This window comes from Gossypium hirsutum, chromosome A10, assembly GCF_007990345.1.
Source record: "Gossypium hirsutum isolate 1008001.06 chromosome A10, Gossypium_hirsutum_v2.1, whole genome shotgun sequence".
Taxonomy (NCBI): Eukaryota; Viridiplantae; Streptophyta; class Magnoliopsida; order Malvales; family Malvaceae; genus Gossypium; species Gossypium hirsutum.
Genome location: NC_053433.1, coordinates 97,698,236 through 97,725,419, shown reverse-complemented (window position 1 = coordinate 97,725,419; position 27,184 = coordinate 97,698,236). Strand labels below are relative to the sequence as shown.

General features: G+C 34.0%; 1 protein-coding gene across 1 annotated transcript; it reads left to right on the top strand.

Moving 5' to 3' along the window:
• The first annotated feature begins 8,508 nt into the window (after positions 1 to 8,508).
• On the top strand, positions 8,509 to 10,791 carry LOC107896703 (probable pectinesterase/pectinesterase inhibitor 21). Its single transcript, XM_016821934.2, has 2 exons — positions 8,509 to 9,639; positions 9,732 to 10,791. The coding sequence occupies exons 1-2, from the start codon at positions 8,655 to 8,657 to the stop codon at positions 10,430 to 10,432; spliced, it is 1,686 nt and encodes a 561-aa protein (XP_016677423.1). The 5' UTR covers positions 8,509 to 8,654; the 3' UTR covers positions 10,433 to 10,791.
• Positions 10,792 to 27,184: the final 16,393 nt, after the last annotated feature.

Here is a 27,184-nt window from a genome sequence, read left to right as displayed (position 1 = left end):
GTTTCCGAGGAAGAATTTGTGTTCCGAAGGACTCTGACTTGAGGCAGACAATATTGAAGGAAGCTCATGGGGAACTATGTGTCATGCATCCTGGAGGGAATAAGTTGTATCACGACTTGCAAGAATTGTACTGGTGGCCTGGACTTAAGCGAGAAGTAACGAAGTTTGTAGGAAAATGTCTGACATGCCAACAAGTGAAAGCTGAGCATCAATTACCTTCTGGACTGTTGCAGCCGGTAAAGATACCACTTTGGAAGTGGGAGAGGGTAACCATGGACTTTGTGAGTGGGTTGTCGTTGATGCTATCGAAGAAAGACTCGGTATGGGTGATTGTGGATAGGTTGACCAAATTGGCCCATTTCATACCAGTACGTACTGACTTTTCACTTCAAAAGTTAGCCAAACTGTATGTGGCGAAGATTGTGCGACTTCATGGAGTCCTAGTTTCGATTATCTCTGATCGGGATCCCAGATTCACATCTCGGTTTTGGAAAAAGTTGCATGAGGCATTGGGGATGCGGTTGAACTTCAGTACGGCTTTCCATCCCCAAACTGATGGTCAGTCGGAAAGGGTCATTCAGATTCTGGAGGACATGTTAAGGGGATGCGTGATTGACTTTCGAGGTAGTTGGGAGGACTACTTACCATTGGCAGAATTTGCGTACAATAACAGTTATCAGGCGAGTATTCGAATGGCACCGTATGAAGCACTGTATAGTCGAAGGTGTCGTACACCTAGTTGTTGGACGGAGCTAGGGGAGCGACAAGTTCTTGGACCGGAATTGGTGGCTGATACTGATGCTAAGGTTAGAATAATTAGTGACCGTTTGAAAGAAGCATCTGATAGGAAAAAATCGAATGCAAATTTGAAGCGTAAGGAGATTGAGTACTCAGTAGGGGATATGGTCTTTTTAAAGGTTTCTCCTTGGAAGAAGATATTGAGGTTTGGTAAGAAAGGCAAGTTGAGTCCGCGGTTCATTGGGCCTTATCGAGTTTTGAAGCGAGTAGGCCCAATAGCTTATTAGTTGGAATTACCTCCAGAGTTGGACAGGATTCACGATGTTTTCCACGTCTCTATGTTAAGGCGTTATCGTTCTAACCCTACTCATGTCGTGCCGGTTGCAGAAATTGAGGTGCAAACTGATTTGACTTTTGAGGAGGAGCCTGTGCAAATTTTGGATCGAGATGTTAAGATTCTGAGAAGGAAATCTGTCCCATTAGTAAAGGTGCTTTGGCGTAATCATGGCAGAGAGGAAGCTACTTGGGAGCTAGAGGAGGCGATGCAGTAACAATACCCTCATCTGTTAGGACCAGGTAAATTTCGAGGACGAAATTTCTTTACGGAGGGTAGAGTTGTAACGCCCCAATTTTCGGGAATTTTAAAAATGTTGGAAAATTTTAAAAATTCTATGTCCTGTTTGTTTGTCGTAGGATTAATTACGTTAGTGGGCCTCTATAAGGCCCAAGCTTAAGGTAAAACCCGGTAGTTTTAATTAATTTTAATTCCATAAGAAAAAAGGGGTTCTGGTTAATTGGGCTTTTAGGTATTAATTGTGTAAAATAAATCACAAGGAAGCATGTGGTAAAGTGGCTAAGTGACGCCACTGGGAATGCTATAAGTGGCGTGTGGATGATTGGGAGGACCCAGGTTCAAGTCACAATGACAGCAAATAAAGGATTAATTTTTATGAATGGAAAAGGTAAGTAGTGGAACTGAAGTGAAAGTTTGTCAGGAGAGGATTTAGGAGTTGATAAGGGATAAGATTTAGGAGTTGATAAGGGATAGGATTTAGGAGCAGATAAGGGAGGAAATCTAGGAGCTAATCAAGGAACAAGAGGTGGCCGGCCAAGGGACTTTGGCATGGGAATTTCGGCTAGGGTTAGTGCCAGTATAAATTCGGCATTAGTGGTAAGTGGTGCCGTTGCCTAACCATTCTCTTCATCTTTTCTTTTTCTCTTCTCTCCATCCACTTATTTTTTTCTTATTCTTTTCCCCATAGCCGAATCCTTCAGCCACCCTACTCTATACCACCTTCCCTCCATTATTTTAAGACTATAACCGATTGCCTTAAATCCCAAAATCCCGAAAACTTGACTCCTTTTGTACCGATTTTTCCCTTGCCAAATCTCTTATTTTTTCTCATCATCTTTCGTCGATTCTCTCAACCTCTAAACCCCAGGTTTCTATCGACAATACCACAAGTAAAAACCCTCATATTTTATCTTTCTCTACACTTTTACAAAAAGCCAAAACTCTCACACTATCCTAGGGACATAGCCGAATACTGAGATCACTGAGGGCTCGACTTTTGTTATCATTTGAGGGCTTAGAACTGTATCAGAATCAAGTAGAAACTAAGGGGGAACGTTGATTGGAAGAATCGGTGGTAAGTCTTTCCAACTTAGTCTATCTTGCATATTTTAATAAAAGCCGGAATCCCTAAAAGATTAGGGAGGTTGTCGTTTTTGGACTTGTAGCCCTAAGGGGTTGTGATAATAGTATTATTTTGGTAATAGTGTGATTAAGAGGCTGTTGATCAAGGGCTTGGACAAGTGGAGCGAAAGGATCTGGATCGAGACACTATTTTCGGCAAAGGTAGGAACGCTAAGGCCTAAGGTGTTGTTGGCCGAATATGGTAAGAAGTTAATATGTAGTTCATTTCGGTAGTAAGATTAATGTGGTAGTATTATAATTGTAGGTAGTTCGTGTGTGGACCTCGTCAGCAAATCGTCATAAAACAGGTTTGTAACTGACACCCTCTTATAGACTAGATGGGCAAAAGCCGAAAACCCGAAAGCCGAAAAGTTGGTATTTTGGGAATTTGCGAGTGTGCGAATGCTCGTAAGATAGTTGGGTTTGTATGTTTGGTATTCTGAAGGTAATAAACTGCAGTACGTGCAATTTCGTGCATTTTGATAACTTAGGCTTAATGGGCAAAAATTGGGTTCATGGGCCAACGGGCTCAATTTGGTAAGTATGCACGGTAAGTATTTTGATAGTACGTAAACGGATAGGATGTGCATGAAAACCCTAAAAGTAGCTAAATTACTACAATACCCTTATTTATGGAAAATTACCATGATACCCCTAGGTGTAAATAACCAATATGCCCCTAGGGTTAATTTTGTCTGAAAAACATGTTGACTTAAATCTGTATGATGTATGCCATGAATGAATATTTGTTGCATGGGGACATGGGTTATATTATGGAGGAAGCGTCTTGGTGGCTATGCCACAAATTATCTGATCTGGTGGCTCTGCCACATATATCTGTTCTGGTGGTTCTGCCACGATTATCTGTATCTGGTGACTCTGTCACATTATCTGTTCTGGCAGCCATGTTGCATAATTCTGTGGCGTGTAGCGGTTGGGTGGGTCGAGTAGTCTCCCCACATGGTGAAAGGTTGGTAAGGTGGTGTATGTGGTTGGTTATGGGTTGGGTTCTGCATATACATGAAATATCTGATCTGATCTGTTATGGGCCTATGGGCTTAATTCTGTATTCTGTTCTGGGCTAAGGCCAATTTATTCTATTTCTATGGTTTGAACTGATATGGACTATGGTTGGGTTAATTTTACACACTGAGTTTCCCCAAACTCATCCCCTATTTTCATCCTTGCAGGTAATCCCTAGCCATAGTGGGCTTGGAGCTGTGAGGGATTCGGAGTGGCCACTCGTTCTGCAATATGGATTTATTCTGGTGATTTGGACTTCAATTTTCTTTACTTTGATGATTTGGGTTTTGTTATGTAATAAAGCCGCTTATGATTATTTTTAATTGGGTTTCGATTTATAACTTATCATGATGACCTTAAATTATATTAACTATCAAAATGGGCTAGATCTAGGGTTCGTTTTCCAAAAACATAAACTGATTTCGGAGTAACACGATTACAAACAAGGCTTCTGCTATGATAACGTTTTATAAACTTAAATACATTTTATTCTAAAATAGACATAATTTCAATGGTAACCTAAAAATATACGCGATGTTAAAGTGTGGCAATGGCAGTGTGCATGTCTAGGATTGGATCCAAAAGAGCTTGGTACTTAAGCAGTCCGATGGACTCACCTCCTTTTTCCAGTTTCCTACCTGGTGCACAACTTCCATTCACTTTAACCCTCAATGAATTAATCCTTTAAACATCAAGTACGATTTCCTAGACTTAGAAAGAAAAAAATGTTTTAACGTTTTGATGTGGCATGTTGGATCCGGTCATAACGTCTAGGCCGGGTTTGGGGTGTTACACCACCCCTCACTGAATAGCCACCACCCCGCGCAACACCCTCTTCGTTCCTTGCACCAATTGCCGTACCTATCGCCTCCCAGTCACTTCGATCACCATTCCTCCATCTGTCCTCCCCGTTTACCCTTTTTCTTTATTTATTTTTTATTCCTTATTTTATTTTCCTACTATTTTATTTTTTATTATTTTATTTTTACTTTTATTATATTTTCTTAATATTATTATATTTTCTTATTATTTTTCCTATTATTATTATTTTTTGCACTAGCTTTTCTATCAATGTTATTATGTTTGCTGTTATTTTTATTGTTCTTCATTTTCTGCTTATTATTATTCTTATTATGTGTTTTATTATTTTGATTATTATTGTTATTTCATTAATTCTATTATTACTTTTAGTTTTCCATTTAGTTTATTATTTTTACTTTTCTCTTCATTATTGTTTTTATTATCTCTAAGTTAGTTGAATCATAGTAGCTTCAGTATATGGTTTTTGCATGATTGATCTTAGTTGTATATCATTTTAGGCATAAATTTAAGTTTCAGCCTTTTTGGGATTTAATGATCGTCATGTAAGAGTATTTGTCGATGTATTTTCATTTGCACAATGCTTTGCCTACTTATCTATTTGCTTAATTCATGTTGCTTATGTTATTGCTCGTTTGAAATTAGACTATTTGATTTTTTTTTCAGACATCATGGCGAACACCAGAGGAAAATTTAAGGTTATCATCCCCACTTCAAAAAATGGGAAGACTCCGGAAGTGACTTCATCGTTTGGTGCTTCCAATGATGCAAGCCCTCCATGTCTCCAATTTTCACAAGGCCCCAAGAGGACCTATATCAACATCTTAGACAGTGACCATTGGGATTAGGACGATGTATTGATTAGGCAGCCTTGGACTAGATTCATTTAGCTAATAGAGTCTGCGCACTGATTGCTACAACTCTTAGGACCGATTCTTCTCCATCATCAAGCCCACCTACTCCGAGCTTACCTTAGAGTTTTGTTCAACATTCCCTTTACAGCATGTGATTAATTCGCCTTACAATATGGCACCTTTGACATATGTTGAAGGAGTTGAACCTAAGTGTGGCTTTTTCCATTGAAATAAAGCTATAGAGTAGTCGAATGGAGAAGGTTCTTAGGAGTTTGGATTTTTCTTGTGGTATTGAGGTTGGTAGTCCTAGGTCGAAGGGAGGTTTAACTCTGTGTTGGAAGGAGGCATATAAAATCTGTTCATGCAGTAATTCTTCTAGTCATTTTGATGTATTGGTGGAGGAGGATTCTGAAGGCAATCAGTGGTGGTTTATTGGGTTCTATGGATCACCAGTTAAGAGTAGACGTTATTAGTCGTGGGATCTTTTGCGACAATTAGCTGATAAGTTGAGTACCCTTGAATAGTTCTAGGGGATTTCAATAAAATTCTATGTTTTCATGAAAAGTAGGTATGGCGGCTAAGGGATGAAAGGCTTATGGATGATTTCCGCTCTATGCTTGAGAATGTTGAGCTCTTTGTTCTAAGGTATGTTGGGCATTGGCATACGTGAGAGAAGGGCAAATTTCCACAAAATAATATTTTAAAGCAACTTGATAGGGATGGCTCAGTCGACGTAGAGAGACTTATTTCCAAACTACAAACTCACCCATTGTGTACATTCCATATTTGACTATTGCCCGCTGTTTTTTGATATGTATTTTATGTATATGTAGGGCATAAGGCTAGGACCTTTCGGTTTGAGGCTTCTTGGTTGTTGAAAGAGTCTTGTGAGGCTGAGGTTAAGTATTTTGGGGAGGATTCGGTGAGCTCTGTTCCTATGCGCATTTGCTCGGTGGGTTAGGGTTTGATGGCTTGGGCCAAGAAAGTTCAGGGCTCCAAAGGTTGATGTACTTAAAAAGATGGTGCTAGCTAATATGCATATTAACCTTGAGATTGATAAGGCTGAGAGGTATTGGGAACAGAGAGCTCGAGCTACATGGTTGCGGCATGGTGACCGTAGCACTGTGTTCTTCCATAGGTTTGCTACGCAACACCGATGAGTTAACATTGCAGACAAAATTGAGGGTACTGATTGGAGTTTGGTTGGGGGTGAGGGGGAGATAGAAGGAGTGGCTTGCCAGTACTTTACTGATCTATTTACGACTCAAGGTCCAGGGGATATGAGCAGGTTGTTATCTTATATCTCGATTCATGTTACTAATGACATGAATACTTATTTACAATCTGAATTCATTGCGAAGAAGTTTCTATTAGTAGTTCGGGGCATGGCGCCCGCTAAGGTAGCAGGTAGTGATGATATGCTTGCTTTGTTTTATTAGAAATTTTGGCATATAGTGAGTAAGGATGTATGCAATTTTTGTTTACATGTACTTTATGATGGTGCATCCCTTATTGAAATTAATGAAACCAATATTGTTCTCATCCCTAAGCAACGTAATCCACAGAACATAGTAAAAGAGGAGGCATTATGGTGGCTCACCTGATGGCCTGTGAAGGTTTTCTCAGGAAGAGGGATGTTTGTTAGGTGGAGGAAGGACCATCTTCAGTTCTGGCAGTGGTGGACAGAGATAGGTGGAGGAGGGTCTAATTTTGTTGGAGAGTTATGGGCACAATAGATTCTTGCTAGATCTAATTCCTTACTAGCAGTTCTTGGTACAACTTCAACCATGATTGTCGATCAATAGAAAATTCATACGGCATTAGCATTTCTGGTCATGTGTTTGCAGCTGTGGAAGATGAAGGGTTTCTACAGCTATTTCTGGCTTTTGTTTATTTTCTTTTATTTATTTGTTTGGTTCTTTCTGCTTCTTTTCTTGCTTCGTGAGGTGTGTCACATTTTAATGGGTGGAGTCCCCTAAGTTGTTGCTTTATTGTTTTGATTGTTTCTAATAAATGCATGATAGCTCATTGATTGTACACATTTCAATGTTACTACACAAATTGTTTCTCCCACGTTGGCTGTAGATATTGATAATTTTATTGATTGAGTTAGTATCACAAGTCAATTCGATATCAACTTAATAAAAATAACAATGCCATGAGCATTTAATATTTTTAATCCGATGTATTTAGCTATTTAAATTTCCTTTACTCACAATTAAAACTATATTTTTATTTTAATTCCGTACATATTTTATTAGTGTTTGTAGACAAAGAAATTTTTAGACGAATAATACATGTCAAGCAAAAGTTACTATGGGTCAAGTCAAAATTATTACATTCCAATTAACTAAGCCTAATTTTAATTGTTTTATTCCGAAGTAACATATCCATAAAGCGATTGCTCTTGTTAAGTTATGCATGATTGGCCATTCACTCTCATAATCTATGTTCTTTTCGAGGAATTTCTTTTAACTATTCATGTCGTATCAGATAAATAATAGAATAATGTGGAGTTCAAAAGGAAATATCTTAATACATGTGTTTTTTGTTTTCAATAATCCATATTTGTAACAATGAAACACTATTATTCTTCCCCCAGGCAATAAAATAAATTATTGATGTGTAGAAATGATGACATCGCATATCGTCCCAAAATTATTTTTTACTAATTAGTGAAGAAATAAATAATAAAATTTATATTATCATTAATTAAAAATAAAATAACCATTTTATTGTGATAAACTAATAATAAAATAACTCATTATTAATATTAAATGATTATTATTTTTTAATTAGAAAAAATAGTTTTGGCTTAGTATGTAATGGTATTATTTTCATTCATGATAATTTTGGTTTGACCCATAGTAACATTATCTTAATACATTATGGTTTGTAATTGGTCTGAAAATTTCTTTATGAATTGTATTATTAGTTTTTAATATTATGTATTATTATTTTTATATTATTTTTAACATAACTGTATTATAATTTCTAGTTTAATTAATGCGGTTTAAAGAAAGACAAAGAAGTTAAAAAGAAGATACTAATATTAGAAGTCGGTTAAAGGTCCATTTAGTAAGCGTTAAACCGAGTTTTAGATCCTTTAGCAAAAGGCTTAAAATTGGATGCAAACATAACCCTCACGAACTATTTCAGACAATGGTCACCATATTCCTAACGAAGCCCTAGATTTTAGTAGGAAAGAAGGTAACACACCATAACTTTTTAGAAGATAATATAATTATAATACAACCTCTCTCCATCCTTCAGTTTCTTAACAGAAATTAGCTATTTACTTAATGGTTCATGTTCAAAACTTCCCTTCATTTCCTCCTTTTGTATAAAATCTCCATTGGAGGAGAGGTTCTTCAAAACTAGAGCCCAAGGGGCAACCCCAAAAAGTGCCCCAGCCGCTCGGTTTAAGTTTTTTCATTTACGTAAATCTTGGTTTACGTATAGGGTTTTTCTTCTTTTTCTTTTTCTTTTTTAATAGTAGCCAGCGTGAGATTATCTGCTTGAGCATGGCGAACAACATTGCAGTTATCAGTATTTGTTCCGTTCTGCTGGTTGCGGTGGTGGTAGCGGTGACGGTTGGTGTCACCCAAAGTGGGAAGAGCGATGGTGATTCGGGCGAAGTAAAGAGTGCGAGCAAGGCAATCAAAGAGCTTTGCCAACCCACTGATTACCAACAATCATGTGAAAATAGTCTCTCAAATGCCAACACCACTGATCCCAAGGAGCTTATTAGGATGGGTTTCCAAGCTGCCATGACCGAGATTGAAACGGTAATCGCCAACTCTACGACCTTGAAGGAGTTGGTGAAGGGCCGCCCAAGGGCTAAGCAGGCTCTTGAGAATTGCCATGAGCTCATGGGGTACGCCATTGATGATCTTAACAACTCTTTCAAGCAAATGGGGGAATTCGATGTGAACAAATACGAGGAATACGTGGAAAACCTCAAGATTTGGCTGGCTGGTTCCATCACATACCAGCAAACTTGCTTGGATGGATTCATTAAAACAAGAGGTGAAAGCGGGGAAAAAATGAGGGCACTTTTGAAGACTGCTCAGGAGCTTAGTAGCAATGCTTTGGCCATGGTTTCTGAGTTGGATTTATCTATCAAGAAACTCCACCTTTCAGGTGCCACTCAAGGCGTCGTACGCAGGCTCTTGTCTCATGATCAAGGTGGATTCCCTTCATGGGTCAGCTCAACCCAACGGAACCTCCTTGAATATAGTTCAAAATTCGACCTTAAACCGAATGTTGTTGTTGCCAAGGATAAGAGTGGCAAATATGGAACCATCAACGATGCATTGAAAGAAATCCCTAAGCGTGGTACCACTCCATTTGTTATTTACATTAAAAAGGGCGTCTATAAAGAGCAAGTTATCGTCACCAAGGAGATGAAAAACGTCGTGTTCATCGGAGATGGCCCAGAAAAAACCATCATCACTGGTAAATTGAACTACGTTGATGGAGTTAACACCTTCAGGACTGCAACAGTTGGCAAGTACTCTATGTATAACACTTTGATATCCTATTCCTATTTTGCTCAGACTTTCATTTTCTTCGATTTGCTTTTGAACCCTTGCTTGCAGCTGTTATTGGTGAAAAATTCATGGCCAAGAACATTGGAATCCGCAACACTGCTGGAGCCAAGAAGCACCAAGCCGTCGCACTTCGAGTCCAAAGCGATCAATCCATCTTCTACCACTGCAAGATTGCTGGCTACCAAGACACCCTGTACGTCCACAGCCATCGCCAGTTCTATAGGGAATGCATCATAAGTGGAACCATTGACTTCATCTTCGGCGACTCGGCTGCGGTCTTACAAAACTGCAGAATCATCGTGAGGAAGCCGATGTCTAACCAAAAATGCATCGTCACTGCTCAAGGAAGGTCCGAACGTCGTGAGGTCACCGGCATGATCATCCACAACTGCACCTTCACTGGTGAGCCAAAATACATGTCAGTGAAAAACAAGAACAAGGCGTACCTTGGTCGGCCATGGAAGGAGTTCTCCAGGACCATCATTATGCAATCTCATATCGACGACATCATTGCCCCCGAGGGCTGGTTGCCGTGGAACGGCAGCTTTGCTCTTGACACTTTGGTGTATTCGGAGTTTAACAACAGGGGACCTGGTGCAGACACGTCCAAGAGAGTTAAATGGAGAGGTCTCAAGACTTTCAACGAAGAACATGCCAAGTTGTACACACCTCACGATTTCTTACACGTTGATGAATGGATCTCCAGGTCTGGGGTGCCCTACACTCCTGGCATGATGCCTGGATTGTAGATACTATCAAACATATGACCTTTTATCTTATACTTAGGGAAATTTACTTCATGCCAACCTGTAAGTTTCTTTTGGAGTCACAGGCATCCGCACTTTTATATTGATTTATTTTAAAAAATAAAGCTTTCGCTGCATCTTTCAAAAATTATCAGTGAAAGTAATGTCTGTAACTCATCATACAAATTACAATTTAACTGTCACCTGTTTAGTATATTTAATTTTTATCATATAAGTTTTAGCGAAGAAATAAAGGAATTACAAGTGTAAGATATGTACCCAGATGCCACGATATTATATATAACTTCATTATTATGTTAGGATATCTTGATTATGGAATAAATATTAAATTTATATATTAACTTTGTTTTAATTTGTAATTTCATGTTTAAATTATAATTAATTTGATGTTTAAATTATAATTAATTTGATGTAATATATACATAAAATTTAAATTATTGTTCTTATGTATAGAAAAATTTTGATTTTTATTTAATTGTACACATTTAAATAAATGAATATATTTATTTATTTTTATATTGAATTAATATAATAGTTTGTGGATGCAATATATCAGACCTAAAATGGTGCTAATTTAATAATGTTGTTAATGATTTTTAAAAATTGAATCAAATCAAAATATCATATATAACATTGCAACAACCGGTGTATCTATTCTTTCTTTTCTTTTTTTGTACTTAAATAAATATTTATCTAAATAAAAACTAATTAGATAATTTATCTATATGATTTAACTTAAATATTTATTATCTATTTTAATTTTTAATTTTAACATAAAAACTTTTAAAATTAGTTCTCACTTTTTTTTAAAATTACATAATTGATCTATTTTATCATTATTTTCAAATAACTTAAAAATATTTTTTATATATTTATATCATGTTAAATATTTATTTAGATAATAATAATTTTTAAATTTTGGATAAATATTATTTAAATAAAAATTAATTAGACAATTTATCCATTTGGTTTAACTTAAATATTTATTTATATTATATATACCATTATCTATTTTAAATTTTAATTTTAACATAAAATATTTTAAAAATGGAATATGATTTTTTTAAAAGAAGTATTTTATAAATTTCGTAATTTATCTATTCATTAGATTTTATCATTGTTTTCAAATAACTTTATAAATAATTATTATATATTTAACTATCTTAAATAATATAATGCAAAAAATAAATTTGAATAATCAAATTAGTAAAAACAATCTAGTTAAATAATTAAATTTAATATTTAAAATCAAAGTTTTATTATCTATAATTAAATTATTAGAATGGGTAATTATTTGATACACCGCTAGTAGAGTTCTTCAGACTTTATAAGCCGGTTGAGAGTATGACAAGAGTCATATTTATTTATGTAATTACTTGTTTTTTTTACTATATCTTATAATACACTTGTCAAACCCTTGACCCACTTGTGAAGTCTAAAACACTTGTATCAAATAATTTTTCTATTTTTATTCAAAATTTTTATCAATTTTTATTTATTTTTTCATTATCTATTAGGTTATATTCACTACAACAAAACAGGCCTACCGCAACACTATTTTGATACATAGGACGACGCAAAAAAGGTTGGCATAGTCATCCTGACGCTTCCGAAAATGTTGTTTTTAATACAGTTGGCATAGATGCCGCGACGCTTTTGAAAAAATGTCAGCATAATCCAACATAAGCTGACCTTTATTGAAGGGTTGGCAAATACGTAGTCAAGGTCAACCTTTAAAAAAAGTTGGGATAGGAGGAAATAGGCGAGCCAAAAAAGGTTAGAATAAAGCATTCATATACCGAATTTTAAAGAGTTGGGATATGCCAACCTTAAAAAGGTTGGGATAGACCTTGTCTGCGCCCACACCTTACATAATTGGCTCAAGTCTTATGATTTTTACGAATTTTTTTCTTGACTTTTGAAGAGCCTATTTTGGCGAAATATGAGCAAATTTGTATGTGTTGGGTTTGGACAAGTTTGAGACGATATTAATATTGAACAGTTAATTAACATAAATTGGTCATATTAATACAAAATTACTATTGAATAATGCACTTACTAGTTTATATACAAAATCCTAATATAAGCAGTCAACACATTGACAACATGTTGTTAGCTTGTTGTCCATTACATCACTTGGTAATTATATTCAGTGAATGTGTTGCAAACATATATATACACATATAATATGCAGTAGGCCTCATTCATCATTGTCTGAACTGAAATCCTCATCATCAGGTCCTCTAGTCTGAAATTCAACTGCATTAACAAATACCAAAATAACAATGTAATTTTTCTATTTAAATGAGTTAGAAAATACAACTAGATCATAATGAAAATAACTATTTTAAACAAATTAATCTCATAAATCATAAACAATATGGCATTGCAAACATAGAAAATAACAAATCACTGCCAAGACAACAAAGATTTTTGCTTATGGATTATAAAAGAAAACTAAATTGAAGGAATATTTTAACTCACAACATTCTAGACTGTTTCTAATATGATCCAATTTAACCTTTCCATCAAAAGAAAAGAAAAATACAATAGATTGAAATAGCTCTTTGCATTGAGAAAGGTATCTATGCTCCTTAAATAATAACTAATTTAGGGATATTACCTCTATGGGTCGTTAAACAACAACTAATTTAAAATAATGTAAAATGACTTTTTTGGAAAATTAATTTAATGATGTGTAAAAATATATACACACGTGGCAACACAATGAAATTTTGGACAAAATGATAGTTAATATGGCATAGATGAAAAAAAGGTTGGGATAAATCATAAGCAGACAAAGGCATCACAATAAAAGTTAGCTTAGATAAAGTATTTGTCAACGAAAAAAAAAAGTTAGGATAGGTTAATATTTTTTCAACTCTTCCTAAAAAGTCTGGATATAATTAGATTTTGCCAATACCCAAAAAATTTGCTTAAAAGTATAAATTTAAACAACCCAAAAAAGGGTCGGCATAGTCCAAAAAGAGTCGTTTTAGGGTTTTTCATATGGCAATACTTTTATATAGTTGAGAAAGGTATAACAAAAATCGATATAGTGTTGGACAAAATCGACATTTATTTAAACGTTGCCTTAGGCATGCATATTCCGACCCTTATACCAAGAGTTGGTCAAAGCATATATTAGCAAGTCTATCCTGACACTTAAGAAAGTGTCGGCCCAAAAATATCGTCTTAGGGCTTTTTTGTTGTAATAAATAAATATTATATTATAACTTAACATTTATTACCTTTTAGTTCTAAAAATCATAAATCTATCAAAATTATAAATCATAATTATTTTTAACTTTAATTACCCATACCATTAACTCTAAAGATACTAAACTTTTTTCAACTTACAACTTTCATTTTAAAAATGTCCTTTTTTTTTCCTACTTATACCTTTCATTTTCCAAATTTACTATTGAGTAATTTCTTTACTTTTATGTTTTAACTAAAATGAAATTTTTAATGTTTCAATAATTTATTTATGTTATGAATATCTTATTAAGTAGATGTCCATGATCAAGATAAAGTTTTGGTATTCTAATAGTTATTAGAATTAGATCTCTACTTCTTTTATTCTTCTTATGCCTATAAATAGAAACTCTGATGAAGCATTGTAACCACCCTTTTTGATCAATAAAGTACATTCTCTATTGCTTTCATATTTTCTTTGTTCTTTATTCTCTCCATCTCTCTTTATTTTATAACATGTTATCAGCACGATAATTCTCTATTTTTTCAAAATCATTCGAAGTTGTCCCACAAATCAATCTTCAGGATGTTGAAAGATTCAATCTCAGAATGGATGCTCGTGATAATGGTCAAGGTGTGTAACACCCTTACCCGAGTCCGAGGCAGGGACTGGGCATGAGGCATTACCTGACTTAACCGCATGCATGCAATCATCTCTGAGATATGAAAACTAGGTCAAACTTAAAACTTTTCTCTTTTAATCTAAAAGTTCTTAATATGGGCCTATGAGGCCCAAATCATGTTTTGGAAATAATCCGGGATTAATCCCAACTCTTTGAAAACTTTGAAAAATGTCACTTGAAGCAAGGCACACGTCTGTGTGGAAAGGCAACACGTTCTTGTGGCCATTATGACATGGTCGTGCTAAAGGCCCTTGTGGTTCATACGGCCTAAGCACAAGGGGACACGCCCGTGCCCCGATCCCGTGTGAATTAAATTCTAAATTCAAACCTACAGGGGATTTCACGCGGCCTGACACACGCCCGTGTCTATGGCTCGTGTCCCTCACATGGCCATTACACACCAGTGCTCTAGCCCGTGTCTAAAAATCTTGACATTCTATTTCTGACGTCAGGAACAATTTAGGGGCACACGGCCAAGGCACACGCCCGTGGCCAGAGGCCGTGTCCTCCACACGACTGAGACACACGGCCGTGTCTCTGCCTGTGTTTTTACTACCATGCATACTGACTTGCAAATTCAAGGTGCAAGGGACACACGGTCGATCAACACCCCATAGGGCTGATCGTGTGTCACATACGGCCTAGACACATGCTTGTGTGTCTACCCGAGTGGATGATATAGGGCTATCTACCAAGCTCCTTGATACCCTGAAACACAATCTATCATCCCCAAGTCTATCTCAACATGATTTCTCAACCAAACAACCATAACTAAGGCCTATATGCATTTCATACATACACGACTATGCTAACAATTTTCACATTCATGAAAGACTTTCTTGCATTCATAAAACAACTTTCAATATTAACCATTATTCATGGCCTTATACAATATGAGTCAAGTACTAAATTAAGCCAACACATTTGGCCCCAAAATAATATGACACTTTAACAAAATCAAAGGATCCTATGCATGCCATAATCAAAATAAAGGAACTAACTATACTAAGTGCTTCAAAATGATAGTGTGACTGGCTTTTCCGACATAGGCGATGATTTACGAGCTACTTTGGCAGCACTATAAGAAAATGGGGTAAGAATAAAGCTTAGTAAGTTGCATGAAAATAAACATCAACTAATTATCATTGAACAATATACTCATAACCTTTCATAGCTTGTTCATGAATACCATAAGTAGATATAAGCACAACTTACTCATCACCATCCAATACAATTCATATGGCATATATTGAGCCCATATCTCATACATTTCAAACAGGTGCCTGTACCACTTGCCACATGGTCATAACTTTTCTCAATTCGATATATATCATAAATCTTTCGTTGAACCATTCGGAATACTACTGGATACTCAATAGCCTGAACATGGTATAAAATGCTGACACCATATCGTAGACATGGTCATACACTGGCCAGCACATTAAAGTCGATGCCATGTTCCAAACAGGTCTTACTCTGACTTTCATATATCGAGGCCGATTTCATGTCCCAGACAGGTCTTACATTGGCTCTCATCTAACAGTGTCGATGCCATGTCCCAGACAGGTCTTACATTGACACACAACAAGTTGACGCCATGTCCCATACAGGTCTTATACTAGCTTGTATATCCCAAGGTCGATGCATGTCCTAGACATGTCTTACATTAGCTCTCGTCTCAATGTCGATGCATGTCCCAGACATGTATTACACTGACACTTATGATGTGGCCGATTCATATACCGGACATGTCTTACACTGGCTCACCTACCACCCAATGTCATGATTTGAATATCCAAATCTATTCCAAATGTTCGACCGAAAATCTTTACTACATTAATTTCTCTACATGCATTCTTATATTCACAATCATCACAATTTATGCAATATTAATTCAATCATACATCATAACAATATAGTTGCATTATTGACATAAAACTTACCTCGGTATACAAAAGTAGACGGCTAGTTTGAATCACTCTACTAGTTTGGTCTTCCCCCAGTCTAGGTTCAGGCTCCGTCTTTCTTGGTCTAGAATGATAAAATTTCACTCATTTAACCACCATATTAATAAAAACATCAACAATACATAATTTGGAAAAATTGACCATTTTGCCCTTAGAATTTTACAAAATTACAATTTTTTCCTTGGGCTCGTAAATCGATTTTTATCAAATTTTCACATTAACCAAGCCTAGCCAAACCTATTTCATACTTATAGCAACTCATAAATTCAAACATTCACACATTTATTACCTATTTTACAACTTATGCAAAATGGTCATTAGTTAGGGTTTTCATGAAAACTACTTCACAAAATTTGTTTATTTCACAACCATAACTCATATTCTTCCATAAAATTTCAGAAATAAACATATCTATTATCATGGAAAAACCCTATATTTTGCAAAATAGCCCCCTTGTCAGAAAGCTCATGCTACAAGGATCTCAAAAGTACAAAAATATTCAAGAAAAGCCCTCAAAATCACTTACTTGCAAAGGCTTTAAGTTGCTGAAATTTTTTAAACTCCCATGGCCATTTTCTTGGAGGAAAATCGACAGAGAAGAAGAGCCAAAACAAAAAAGATGATAGCCTTTTTCTTAGGTTTTATTTTAATCAATTTAGGCCACCTAACTTTGACTTTCTCATCCCTTTTGTCCCTATGGCCGGCCATCTCTATTTTAAGGGTCTATTTGCCCTTTAAAGACCCCCAATTTTGGTTCTCTAGCTATTTGACACCCTTAGCTATCAAAATAGGACTTTTGCACTTTATGCGATTTAGTCATTTTTCACAATTAAGCATGCAATCGCTAAAATTAATCCACCAAAATTTTCATGCACTCATATAATTATGCCACAACACATAAAATAATTTCAAAATAATTTCTCCGACTCCAGACTGTGGTCTCAAAACCACTATTTTTACTAAGCCCAAAATTGGACTGTTACAAGGTGATGACAATGATGTTAAAGATCTTTAGGTATATTTTACTATGATTTATTTATTATATTATATTTATTATAATTGGAGACTAATCATGAAAACATGAATAGATAGATTTTAATTTAAAATTCATACATGTTTGCGATGGTGATTATGAAATAAAGAATCTATTGGGATGTTTATAAGTCCGTCTTACTAGATATGTTGCATTCCCCGAAGTGAATGTAAACATAAAGAAAATAAAAGATATACTCATGGATCACTAAAAGTGGGAATATAGTAATAAATAAGAGAACAATGAGAGTTCTCAAAATAACTCTTTAAAGGGTAAAGATAACTTATGTTACCAATATGTGATATGAAATATTATTGGCAACATATGTGGCATATGCCCAAATATTTTGTTTCTGTTAATATTCTTTGAGGAAGATATGAAAATGTAGTAATAAATTCTATCATTATAGATAGAAAATATTTATCCTATTTGGTACTAAAACAAACAAATATTATTTCAATATTTGATAGTACAAAATTAGTCGAAAGCTCTAGAAGAGCTAATATATTAATATCTTGTGATGGTTAATTCGTTGGTTTTAAAAGATATTTATAATGGATATCTTATTAAGATTGTGAATGAGGAAAATATTATATTTCATATGAATAAATAAAGGGGATTGAGTTACTAATTTAAATATTTGTGATATTCTTTTGTCATCATCCCTATTAAAGGGTTGAAAGCAAAATATTTGGCCATGAAAGATCTACTTATGAGCAATAGAATATGATAATTCTATTTAAAGCTTATTATGGATGCTCCTAAAGTTGCAAGTTTTTAAAAAAAAAACTGTGAGTATAACTCTACAGTATTCAAAATAAGTTCTCAATTAAAATTACGTAGTAAAATATTACTGATGAGAACTTGTAAGAGAGAAAACTTATGTATAAAGTCATTGGTTATGTAACTGTTGTACACCTGGAAAATAAGATCCACTCTCAAAGTTTACTATTAATAGATTTTTGGGCATTTGAAGATTTTGGCATATTCCCTTAAGCGAATATTGCATACAATTATTTGGAAATTATCTTTATTGACTTGGTGGCATTATAGACTTCACATTACTTTAGACATTTCCAGTAGTAAAAGTCACAATAGCACTTATATGTGGTTACAAATTAAAAATAATGATAATAAAATTATCAATTTGTGACAATTTAGTACAATTGAACATATGTTAAAATAAACCAGAAGTTTACTAATACAAATGTGTTTACTACTTGGTATGACCAGTTAGACCATCCTGGATCATATATGATGCGAAAATTAATTGAGAATTCATATGGACATTCAATTAAAGAACCAGAAGATTCTTTAATTTAAAGAATTCTCATTTGTTGTTTGTTCTCAATGAAAATTGATTATTAGAAACTCACTAGCTAAAGTTGAGATTTAATGTCTTGCATTTCTGAAATGAATATGGGCCAATTAGTCCACCATGTGGATAGTTTTGATATTATATGATTTTGGTAGATGCATATACAAAATAATCACATATGTGTTATCTACTCGCAACCCGTCGTTTGCAAGATTGTTTATTTAAATGATTAATTTCAGATTATGCAGTTAAAACAATTCATCTTGCTAATGTTGGTGAGTTTACATCCCAAGTTTTCAATATTTATTGCATATCAATTGGGATAAAAGTTGAACATCTTATAACTCATGTTCACACACAAAATGATTTAGCTGAATTATGTATCAAATGCCTCTAACTAATAGCTAAATCATTACTTATGAAAACAAAACTTTCTATTTCAGCATGAGATTCATGCTTGTATTGATTTACATATTGTACGCATCAAGCCAATAAATTATAAATACTCCCCATTACAATTGATTTTTGGTTAAGAGCCAAATATTTTCCATCTTAAAATTTTTGGATGTGCGGTATATGTTCCAACTGCTCCACCACAACGCACAAAGATGGTTCATAATAAGAGATTGGGAATTCATATTTATATGAGTCTCATTATAATATTTTTAAGCTACTAATTCGAGATTTAATTATGACATGAGTTGTTAGTTTTCCCAACATTAGGGGGGAGAAATAATAACTTATAATGAGTTAGGGGGAGAGTAATTTGAACCAGAAGTTCAATAAGGATAACTCATTACAAGTTAACTATTAGATGTATTTACAAACTTAATAAAAATAACGAAGTGTTATATAGATTGATCGGTTCCAAAGATGGAAAATTCTTCTAAATGGTCATATAGTGGAGGCAGGTGCCCTAGAAGAGACCCAAGACATAACTAGTAAGTAACAGTCCAGAATAGATTCAAGTACCTGAAATTGAATTTTAAAATAATGAAAATAAGATATATCGATAAGTTATGTCAATTCAAGAAAATGTGGCACCGAATAATAAAAGTGGTCAACAATGATTTTGCATGCAATATTATTATTGAAATAATGAAATAAAATGAGGATCTTGAATAAATCTATTGAGAAATATAGATATAGAATAAATTGATCAAAGTAGAAAGACGCAACTCAAGTACAATTAAATTCATGGAGTTTTTGGACCAGTAGTCCAAATATCTAAAGGTATAAAGCCAATAAGGGTGCAATTGAAGTAGTTTTGTAAAAGCATGATAAAAATATGAAGTATTTCGCTAAGTCCTGGCATTGATTATGAAAAGATATAATATTCTTTTGTGGTGGATGCAATAACCTTTAGATATATTATTAAATTGAAAATTCATAAAATTTTTAACTTACGTCTAATGGCTATTGTTACAACCTTTTATAAATAACTATATAGTAAAATTTATAGTAAAATCTTTGAAGGGTTTTGGATGCTTGAAGTATATTGAAATTCTCGAGAAATTATTCATTTATATGAATTGAAATAATTTGAATATATATGGTAAATTTGACTTAGTGAATAGTAGTTGAAGAGGATAATAAAATGATCCAAAATACCTATTTGTGTTTTTATAAAAGAATCATGATTAAAGTTTGTTATGATTTTTGTTGAATCTCCTGAAGAAATCAAAATATATTTCCCCAAAATTTTCCCTTACTCATGACTTTGAAAAGAATGGTAATATAAATGTTTAGCAAATACATTCAAATAGTCATTTGAAAAACTAGTATTCAAGATTGAATACGCAGAATAAGAGAAAGTATGTGATGTTTTCATGAGGGGGAGTAAATACGAGTTGTACTCTTTTTTCCTTAACTGAGGTTTTGTCTCATTGGGTTTTCCTAGTAAGGTTTTTAATGAGGCAACATATTATGTGTATTATAGATTATGTACTCTTTTTCCCTTGTTAGGTTTTTATTCTACAGGGTTTTTCCTAATAAGGTTTTAATGAGGCACATTATCTACTAATGAACATCGAAGGGGGAGTGTTATAAATATCTTATTAAGTGGATGTCCATCATGATCAAGATAAAGTTTTGGTATACTTTAAATTCTAATAGTTATTAGAATTAGATATTTACTTTTTTATACTTCTCATGCCTATAAATAGATACTCTGATGAAGCATTGTAACCACATTTTTTATCAATAAAGTACATTCTCTGTTGTTTCATATTTTCTTTGTTCTTTATTCTCTCCATCTCTCATTATTTTATAACAACTTATATATTTTTTAATGTTCTCTCAAGGTGTTTTTCTACTAATATTTTTGTTTTTTTTAATGCTATTTGTTCTTACTAGATAAATTAAAGAAAATTTTAAAATATATCTTTGTAATTTAACTTAATTTTTAAATATATCATTATAATTAAAAATTTTGTCAATACATTTACATATAGATCCTAATTATATAATTACTAACTTCACATCATCATCTATGGTGTATTCTTTTCAAACGTAAAACTTTTATTTTGAAAATTATGTATTTTTTTATTTAAAAAATTCTTATTTTCTTATTTTTTTATATTTATTAGTAATCATTTAAATTTATTTCTAATATCAACCATAAAATTAAATTTATATATTTTAATTGATATATACATTTCTGTTATAAAATAAAAGACAAATAATAAAGAACAAGGAGAATGAGACAGCAAAAATAGAGCATATTTTACTGATTAATCAGAATATTTATAAAGTTTCTCCAAAGTCTCTATTTATAAGCATAAGAAGTACAAATGAAGTAGAGATCTACTTTTAATAACTATTAGAATTTAAAGTACATAAAAAATTATCTTGATATTCATGGGCATCCACTTAATAACATATTCATAGCACTCCCCTTGGATGTCCATTGGTAGATAATGTGCCTCGTTAAAACCTTAATAAGATAAAAACTCTTTTAGAAAAAAAAATCTTAGCGAAAGAAAAAGAGTACACATATCTATAATACGCATAATATGTTACCTCATTAAAAACCTTACCAGGAAAGCCCAATGGGACAAAGCCTCGGTTAAGGAAAAAAAGAGTACAACGTGTATTTAGTCTCCCTCATGAAAATATCATATACTTTATCATATTCTACGTATTCGATCTTGAATACTAGTGTAACACCACAAACCCGACCTAGATGTTATGGCCGAATCTGAGAGATTTACAAAGAAGGGTTTTGAAACGGTTTTTATTTCGACAAAAATCTTATTAAGTTACTTGTTATAAATTGTCCAAATTTTACAAAGTATGTTCATTTACTTGTTTATTACTGAAACCGTTGTGAGTCTATTCATTCGCCAAAGCATAATTTGCAGCGAAAATCTTTAAAATTCGTTTATTTTAGAAACCATGTTTTCAGGAAAACCTTCGTTTGCGTAAAATCATCGTTTCCGTGAATCATCTCGACAAACAACGAAGGATAGAAACAGTCAAAACCAAAACCAACAGTTTAAACCATATAGTCCAGAGAGTCTCAAAAATTACAAACTCTCAAATAAATCCAAGATTTAAAAAATACTAAAATCTTATAGGCAATTTTAACTAGTGGTCACCGCTGAGCCTCCATCGCACCTACCCGCCTACGTCCAAAGGTTAACTGTACAGAACAGATAAACAGATGTGAGTTTTTATAAACTCAGTGTGTAACCCAACAAAGATAGACATGTAAATGTACACAATATTCCTATATGTAGAACATATACAGATACAGACCTAAGTCCTTAGCAGATACAGATATCAGAATCAGATAACCCAAATAGATATACAGAATCCTACCCCCATCCTTTACACATCATCTCTGTCCATCCGATCACACCATGTGGGGTTAAAAGCACCCACCCATCCCTACACACCATATAGTGTGGAAGCGATACATAACAAATAATATGCAGTCAAGCTGCCAGAATATAGGCAAAAGGTCGTTGTACAGATCACTTCCTCTAGATATACAAATCTTACCCCAAACACAGATACAGAATATAGATACAAAAATAATAGATTTAACATACTTAACATGCTCGTATATTGATAACATACATACTTAAACAGTATAAGTAGAAATACATATTAGTTTCCTACTCAGATCAGATTATCAAAATATCAGATCACATGAAAAAAGGTTTGATTAGCCCTTACTGACCTTACATTAGGTCCACAGTTGATCGGAAAGACCCGTGCGACCCTAAGGAAAATTTTAGAATTTTAGCCCACATGCCCAACCTAACCTAGCCCTTGTGGCCCATACGACCACACAATTGCTGCCACACGGTCGTGTCTCGCACATGGCCTCACCCTCGATAGTCACATGGCCAACCACACGCCCGTGTGGTGTCGATAGACCAAACTTTTGGCTTTTTTTCGAACCTCGTTTTCTTGTGTTTTATGTACAAACGTAATACGGTTTTGATGCAAAAATAATCTCAAGCCCTTTCAAACCTCAAAACCAGTACCCCAAACACTGATTTAGCAACTAAAATACAAATTCACGATAGAAATTCAATAATGCCCAAGAACTCACCACCGATGATAAACCCTCGCTAATGCGTACTAAGCCGTTGAAGTGTAATTTTCCACCTCACAACCTTCACCTAAACATAGATTTCATCGATTAATCACCAATTAATGGCTACCATTTAACATCGCTAACATCTCAAAACAAAACGTTAACGACAAACGAAGTTCCACTTACCAAGCCAATTAAAGAACCTGACAATTCTAGTAGCACGATTGAATGACAGGTTCACAAACAGAATTGAAAAAGAACAAAGTAAAAAATTACATAGAAGTGGGAAAATGTTAGAAATGGGAAAGAAGGGAAAAAACAACATTAGAAAATTCGAGAAACTAACGTCAGAAGGAATTTGGGAAGAGAGAGAAAAATAATAAAAACAAAAATTAAAAATTAAAATCAAATAAAATCCCACAATCCTCTAATTTTAGGCATAATCTCTTACGAACTCAATCCCAACTACCCACTCTCTCATCCACTTACACAGACTTCCAAACCCATTCAAACTTTCTCAAACAACCGAGACAAAAATTAACATCTACACTTGCACGAGGATTAGAACACAAGACCTCCAGCAAGCTAACTCCTTACCACTCGAACCAACAAGCTCATTCTGATATGAGTTTAAAAACAATATAACAAAAGCTTACTCAGCAAGAATAAGGCTAGGATAAAAAATAACAGAATTTCTCAAAAGTGGGACTTGAACTCAAGACCTCAAACGCACCCTAAAATCACTTAACCACTGAAGTAGATACATATATATGTCAGGATTTACAGAAACAAAAATAAATTATTCAAGGCATTACAACTCTACCCCTAAAAGAAATGTCGGCCTTGAAATTTACCTGATCAACAGATGAGGACACTGCTGACGCATCGAGTCGTCAGGTTCCCACGTGGCTTCCTCAATTCCATGATTCCGCCACAAAACCTTTACAAACAATATGGACTTACTCCTTAGAACCTTAATATCTCAATCCAAAATTTGAACTGACTCCTCCTCAAATGTCAAGTCCAATCTAACCTCGATCTCCTCAACAGAGACAACGTAAGATGGATCAGACCGATACCACCTCAACATCGAGATGTGAAACACATCATAGATACAGTCTAACTCTAGAGTTAGTTTTAACTGATAAGCAATCGGTCCCATACACTTCAAAATCTGATTGGCCTAAGGAACCTACGGCTTAACTTGCCTTTACGACTGAACCGCAGAATTTTCTTCTACAGAAATACCTTAAGGAATATGAAATCTCCCATAGAGTACTTAATATCCCTCCTTTTTAGATTTGCACAAGAATTTTTCCTATCAAAAACCATCTTCAGATGATCCTGAATCAGTCTAATCTAAACTTTAGTCTTGGAAACCAACTCAGGACCCAAATTCCATCGTTCACCCAAGTCAATCCAACATAGCAGACTACGGCACTTACGACCATACAAAGTCTCATAAAGTGTCATCTAGATGCTAGACTGGAAACTAATATTGTAACCGAACTCAACTAACGGTAGAAAATACTCCAAACTACCTCAAAAGTCAATCATACAGCTCCAAAGCATATCATTTAGTATCCAAATCACCTTCTCAGATTGGCCATTGATCTGAGGATGGAACGCAATATTGACGTCCAATCTCGAACCTAGAGCTTCATGTAATTTCTTCTAGAATTGAGAAGTGAAATAAGGATCTCTATCAGAGATTATCGAAACCGGGACTATAACAGCCTATTTTTTGTGAAATCAAAACGGTGGTCTCAGGACCACAAATTTAAAGTCAAAATATTTATGTTATTTTTATTTTGAGGTCTGCAACATGATAGCAAGATTGTATAAAAACTTCGTTAAGAAATTTTACTGTTTGAAAGCTTAATTCGATAAAAAGGACTAAATCGCGTAAAGTGCAAAAGTTGTCTTCTAATAGCAAAAGGTGTTTAATAGCTATGGAACCTTAAAGTAGAGGTCTTATGTGGTAATTAGACCATTTTTTATGGTGAGTGGACATTTATGGATACTAAATAGATGTTTTCAAAGGATAATTACTAAGGTTAAATTAGTAAATAATAAATAAGTTAAGTAAAATAACATAAATAAAAGGTATCATCTTCTTTAGTTGATATCACCATCAAAATTTTGAGAAGAAAAAGCCATAGTTAGGGTTCATCCATTCGGCTAAGCTCCCTCCTTGCATGTAAGTAAATTTTGATCCCATTTTTAATTATTTCTATGTTTTTTAAGTCGTTGTAACTTAATCTAGCTAGTTCAGGGACTAATTTGCAAAAATATTGAGTCGTTTGAATTTTTCCATTGATGAATGTGTATGCGTTCTGATGTTTGATGATAAAAAATGAATGGTTGTTGTTAGATAAACAACATTTGTTAAGTGATTTTGAATGAAATTGCAAATTAGGGATTAAATTGAGAAATGTGATAAATTGTATGGTAAAAGTGTGAACATGTGAAATTTATGGGCTGATATAAGTATGTTTAATATTTGGCTAGGCTTAGGTAGGGACAAAATTGAATAAATTCCATTTTACGAGCTTAGGGACTAAATTGTAAAGAAGTTAAATGTTTAAGGGCAAAATAGTAATTTTTCCATAATATGAATTTTGGGCTGAATTGAATAGAATGAATACTAAATGGATTGAGTTTGATTAATTTAGATTAAGTTAAGCCTCGTATGGATCTAAAACGAGGGAAAGATAAAGTATTGGACTAGTCGATCCATTTCGTCATTTTTGTGATCCTGGTAAGTTTGTATGTTTAATAAGCATTAAATTATATGTATTTTAGCGCTTAATTGATATAATTGTGATGATACAACACCACAGAAATTCTCGACAAGTTATCGACAATGTATAAATCCCGGTTGAACCTTAGGAATAGATAGGATACGAATGACATGTCATCAGGGGTTACCATGTTTTGGGTGTTGGTCCGTACATTCTACCAGTGTTGAGTTTTCTGGCATGTGTTGTGATTACTTGTCAACTTGTGTGACAGCACCGTGTAGCTACGCCTTGATCGTTAGCTTGTGTGAGCAGACCAGTGATAGCTCAAAAGTGAGCATTTATATGAGATATGAGATTGAGATGGTTTCAACCATGTATTGGCACTTAGTGTGCAAGATTCTCGAGTATATGATATTATTCCTAATGGTTCAACGGGTATATTGATGATATGAAAAAGTAAGATATCGATATGTAATTGATACAGATATGTTCATGAATTGTATAAGTATTGAATCTATGAGAATTCTGAGTTCATGTCTAAAATTTTGATTGAATATATATTAGGGTTTTAGATTCAAGTTCAATTGCATTATGCTATGTTTATTTCTTTAAATTATGATTAAATGGTAAGTTTTGCTTTAGCCATACGAGCTTACTAAGCTTATTAGCTTACTCTATTTACTTTTTTGTGTTTTATAGTAATTTTGAAGCTTGCTTGGATTGAAAGTTCTCAGAGATCACATCACACTATCCAGTCGTTGTTTTAGTACTTTTGAACTATGTGTATTTTGGTTATATGGCATGTATAGGTCTTTTGGCTAAGGTAGCCTTTATGTCTTGATGAATTTTTGCCATTTGGATTGGCTTGTAAATAGTTTTATATTTTGAAATGTATATATGTATAAATGACCCTTTGATATGTGGTTTATAAGTGCTATATGAATGCCTTATTGAGAATTGTTATTGATGGTAGCAAATGGTTGAAATTGAGAATGTGTTAACATGTTAAGTATTAGGCAAGAATATGCATATATGAAATTGACCATTTAGGTGATTTTTGGATATGATATTGGTATAATCTTGAATGCCCAACTGTGATATTTTGAGCATTGTTTATTGTTGGTATTGGTATAGCATGTTTGGACTTGATTGTGGTTGGTTTAAAGGCTTATTGAGGTTAGGTCATATGTTATTGGATGTATTTACTTTGATCCAACTTTGGGTGAGAAATATGGCTTGGAA

Excerpts from the sequence above, each read along its gene's own strand:
- LOC107896703 (XM_016821934.2), top strand. The coding sequence starts at position 8,655 with ATGGCGAACAACATTGCAGTTATCAGTATTTGTTCCGTTCTGCTGGTT. Across the intron at positions 9,640-9,731 it reads CTTCAGGACTGCAACAGTTG|CTGTTATTGGTGAAAAATTC; the intron begins GCAAGTACTCTA and ends CCTTGCTTGCAG.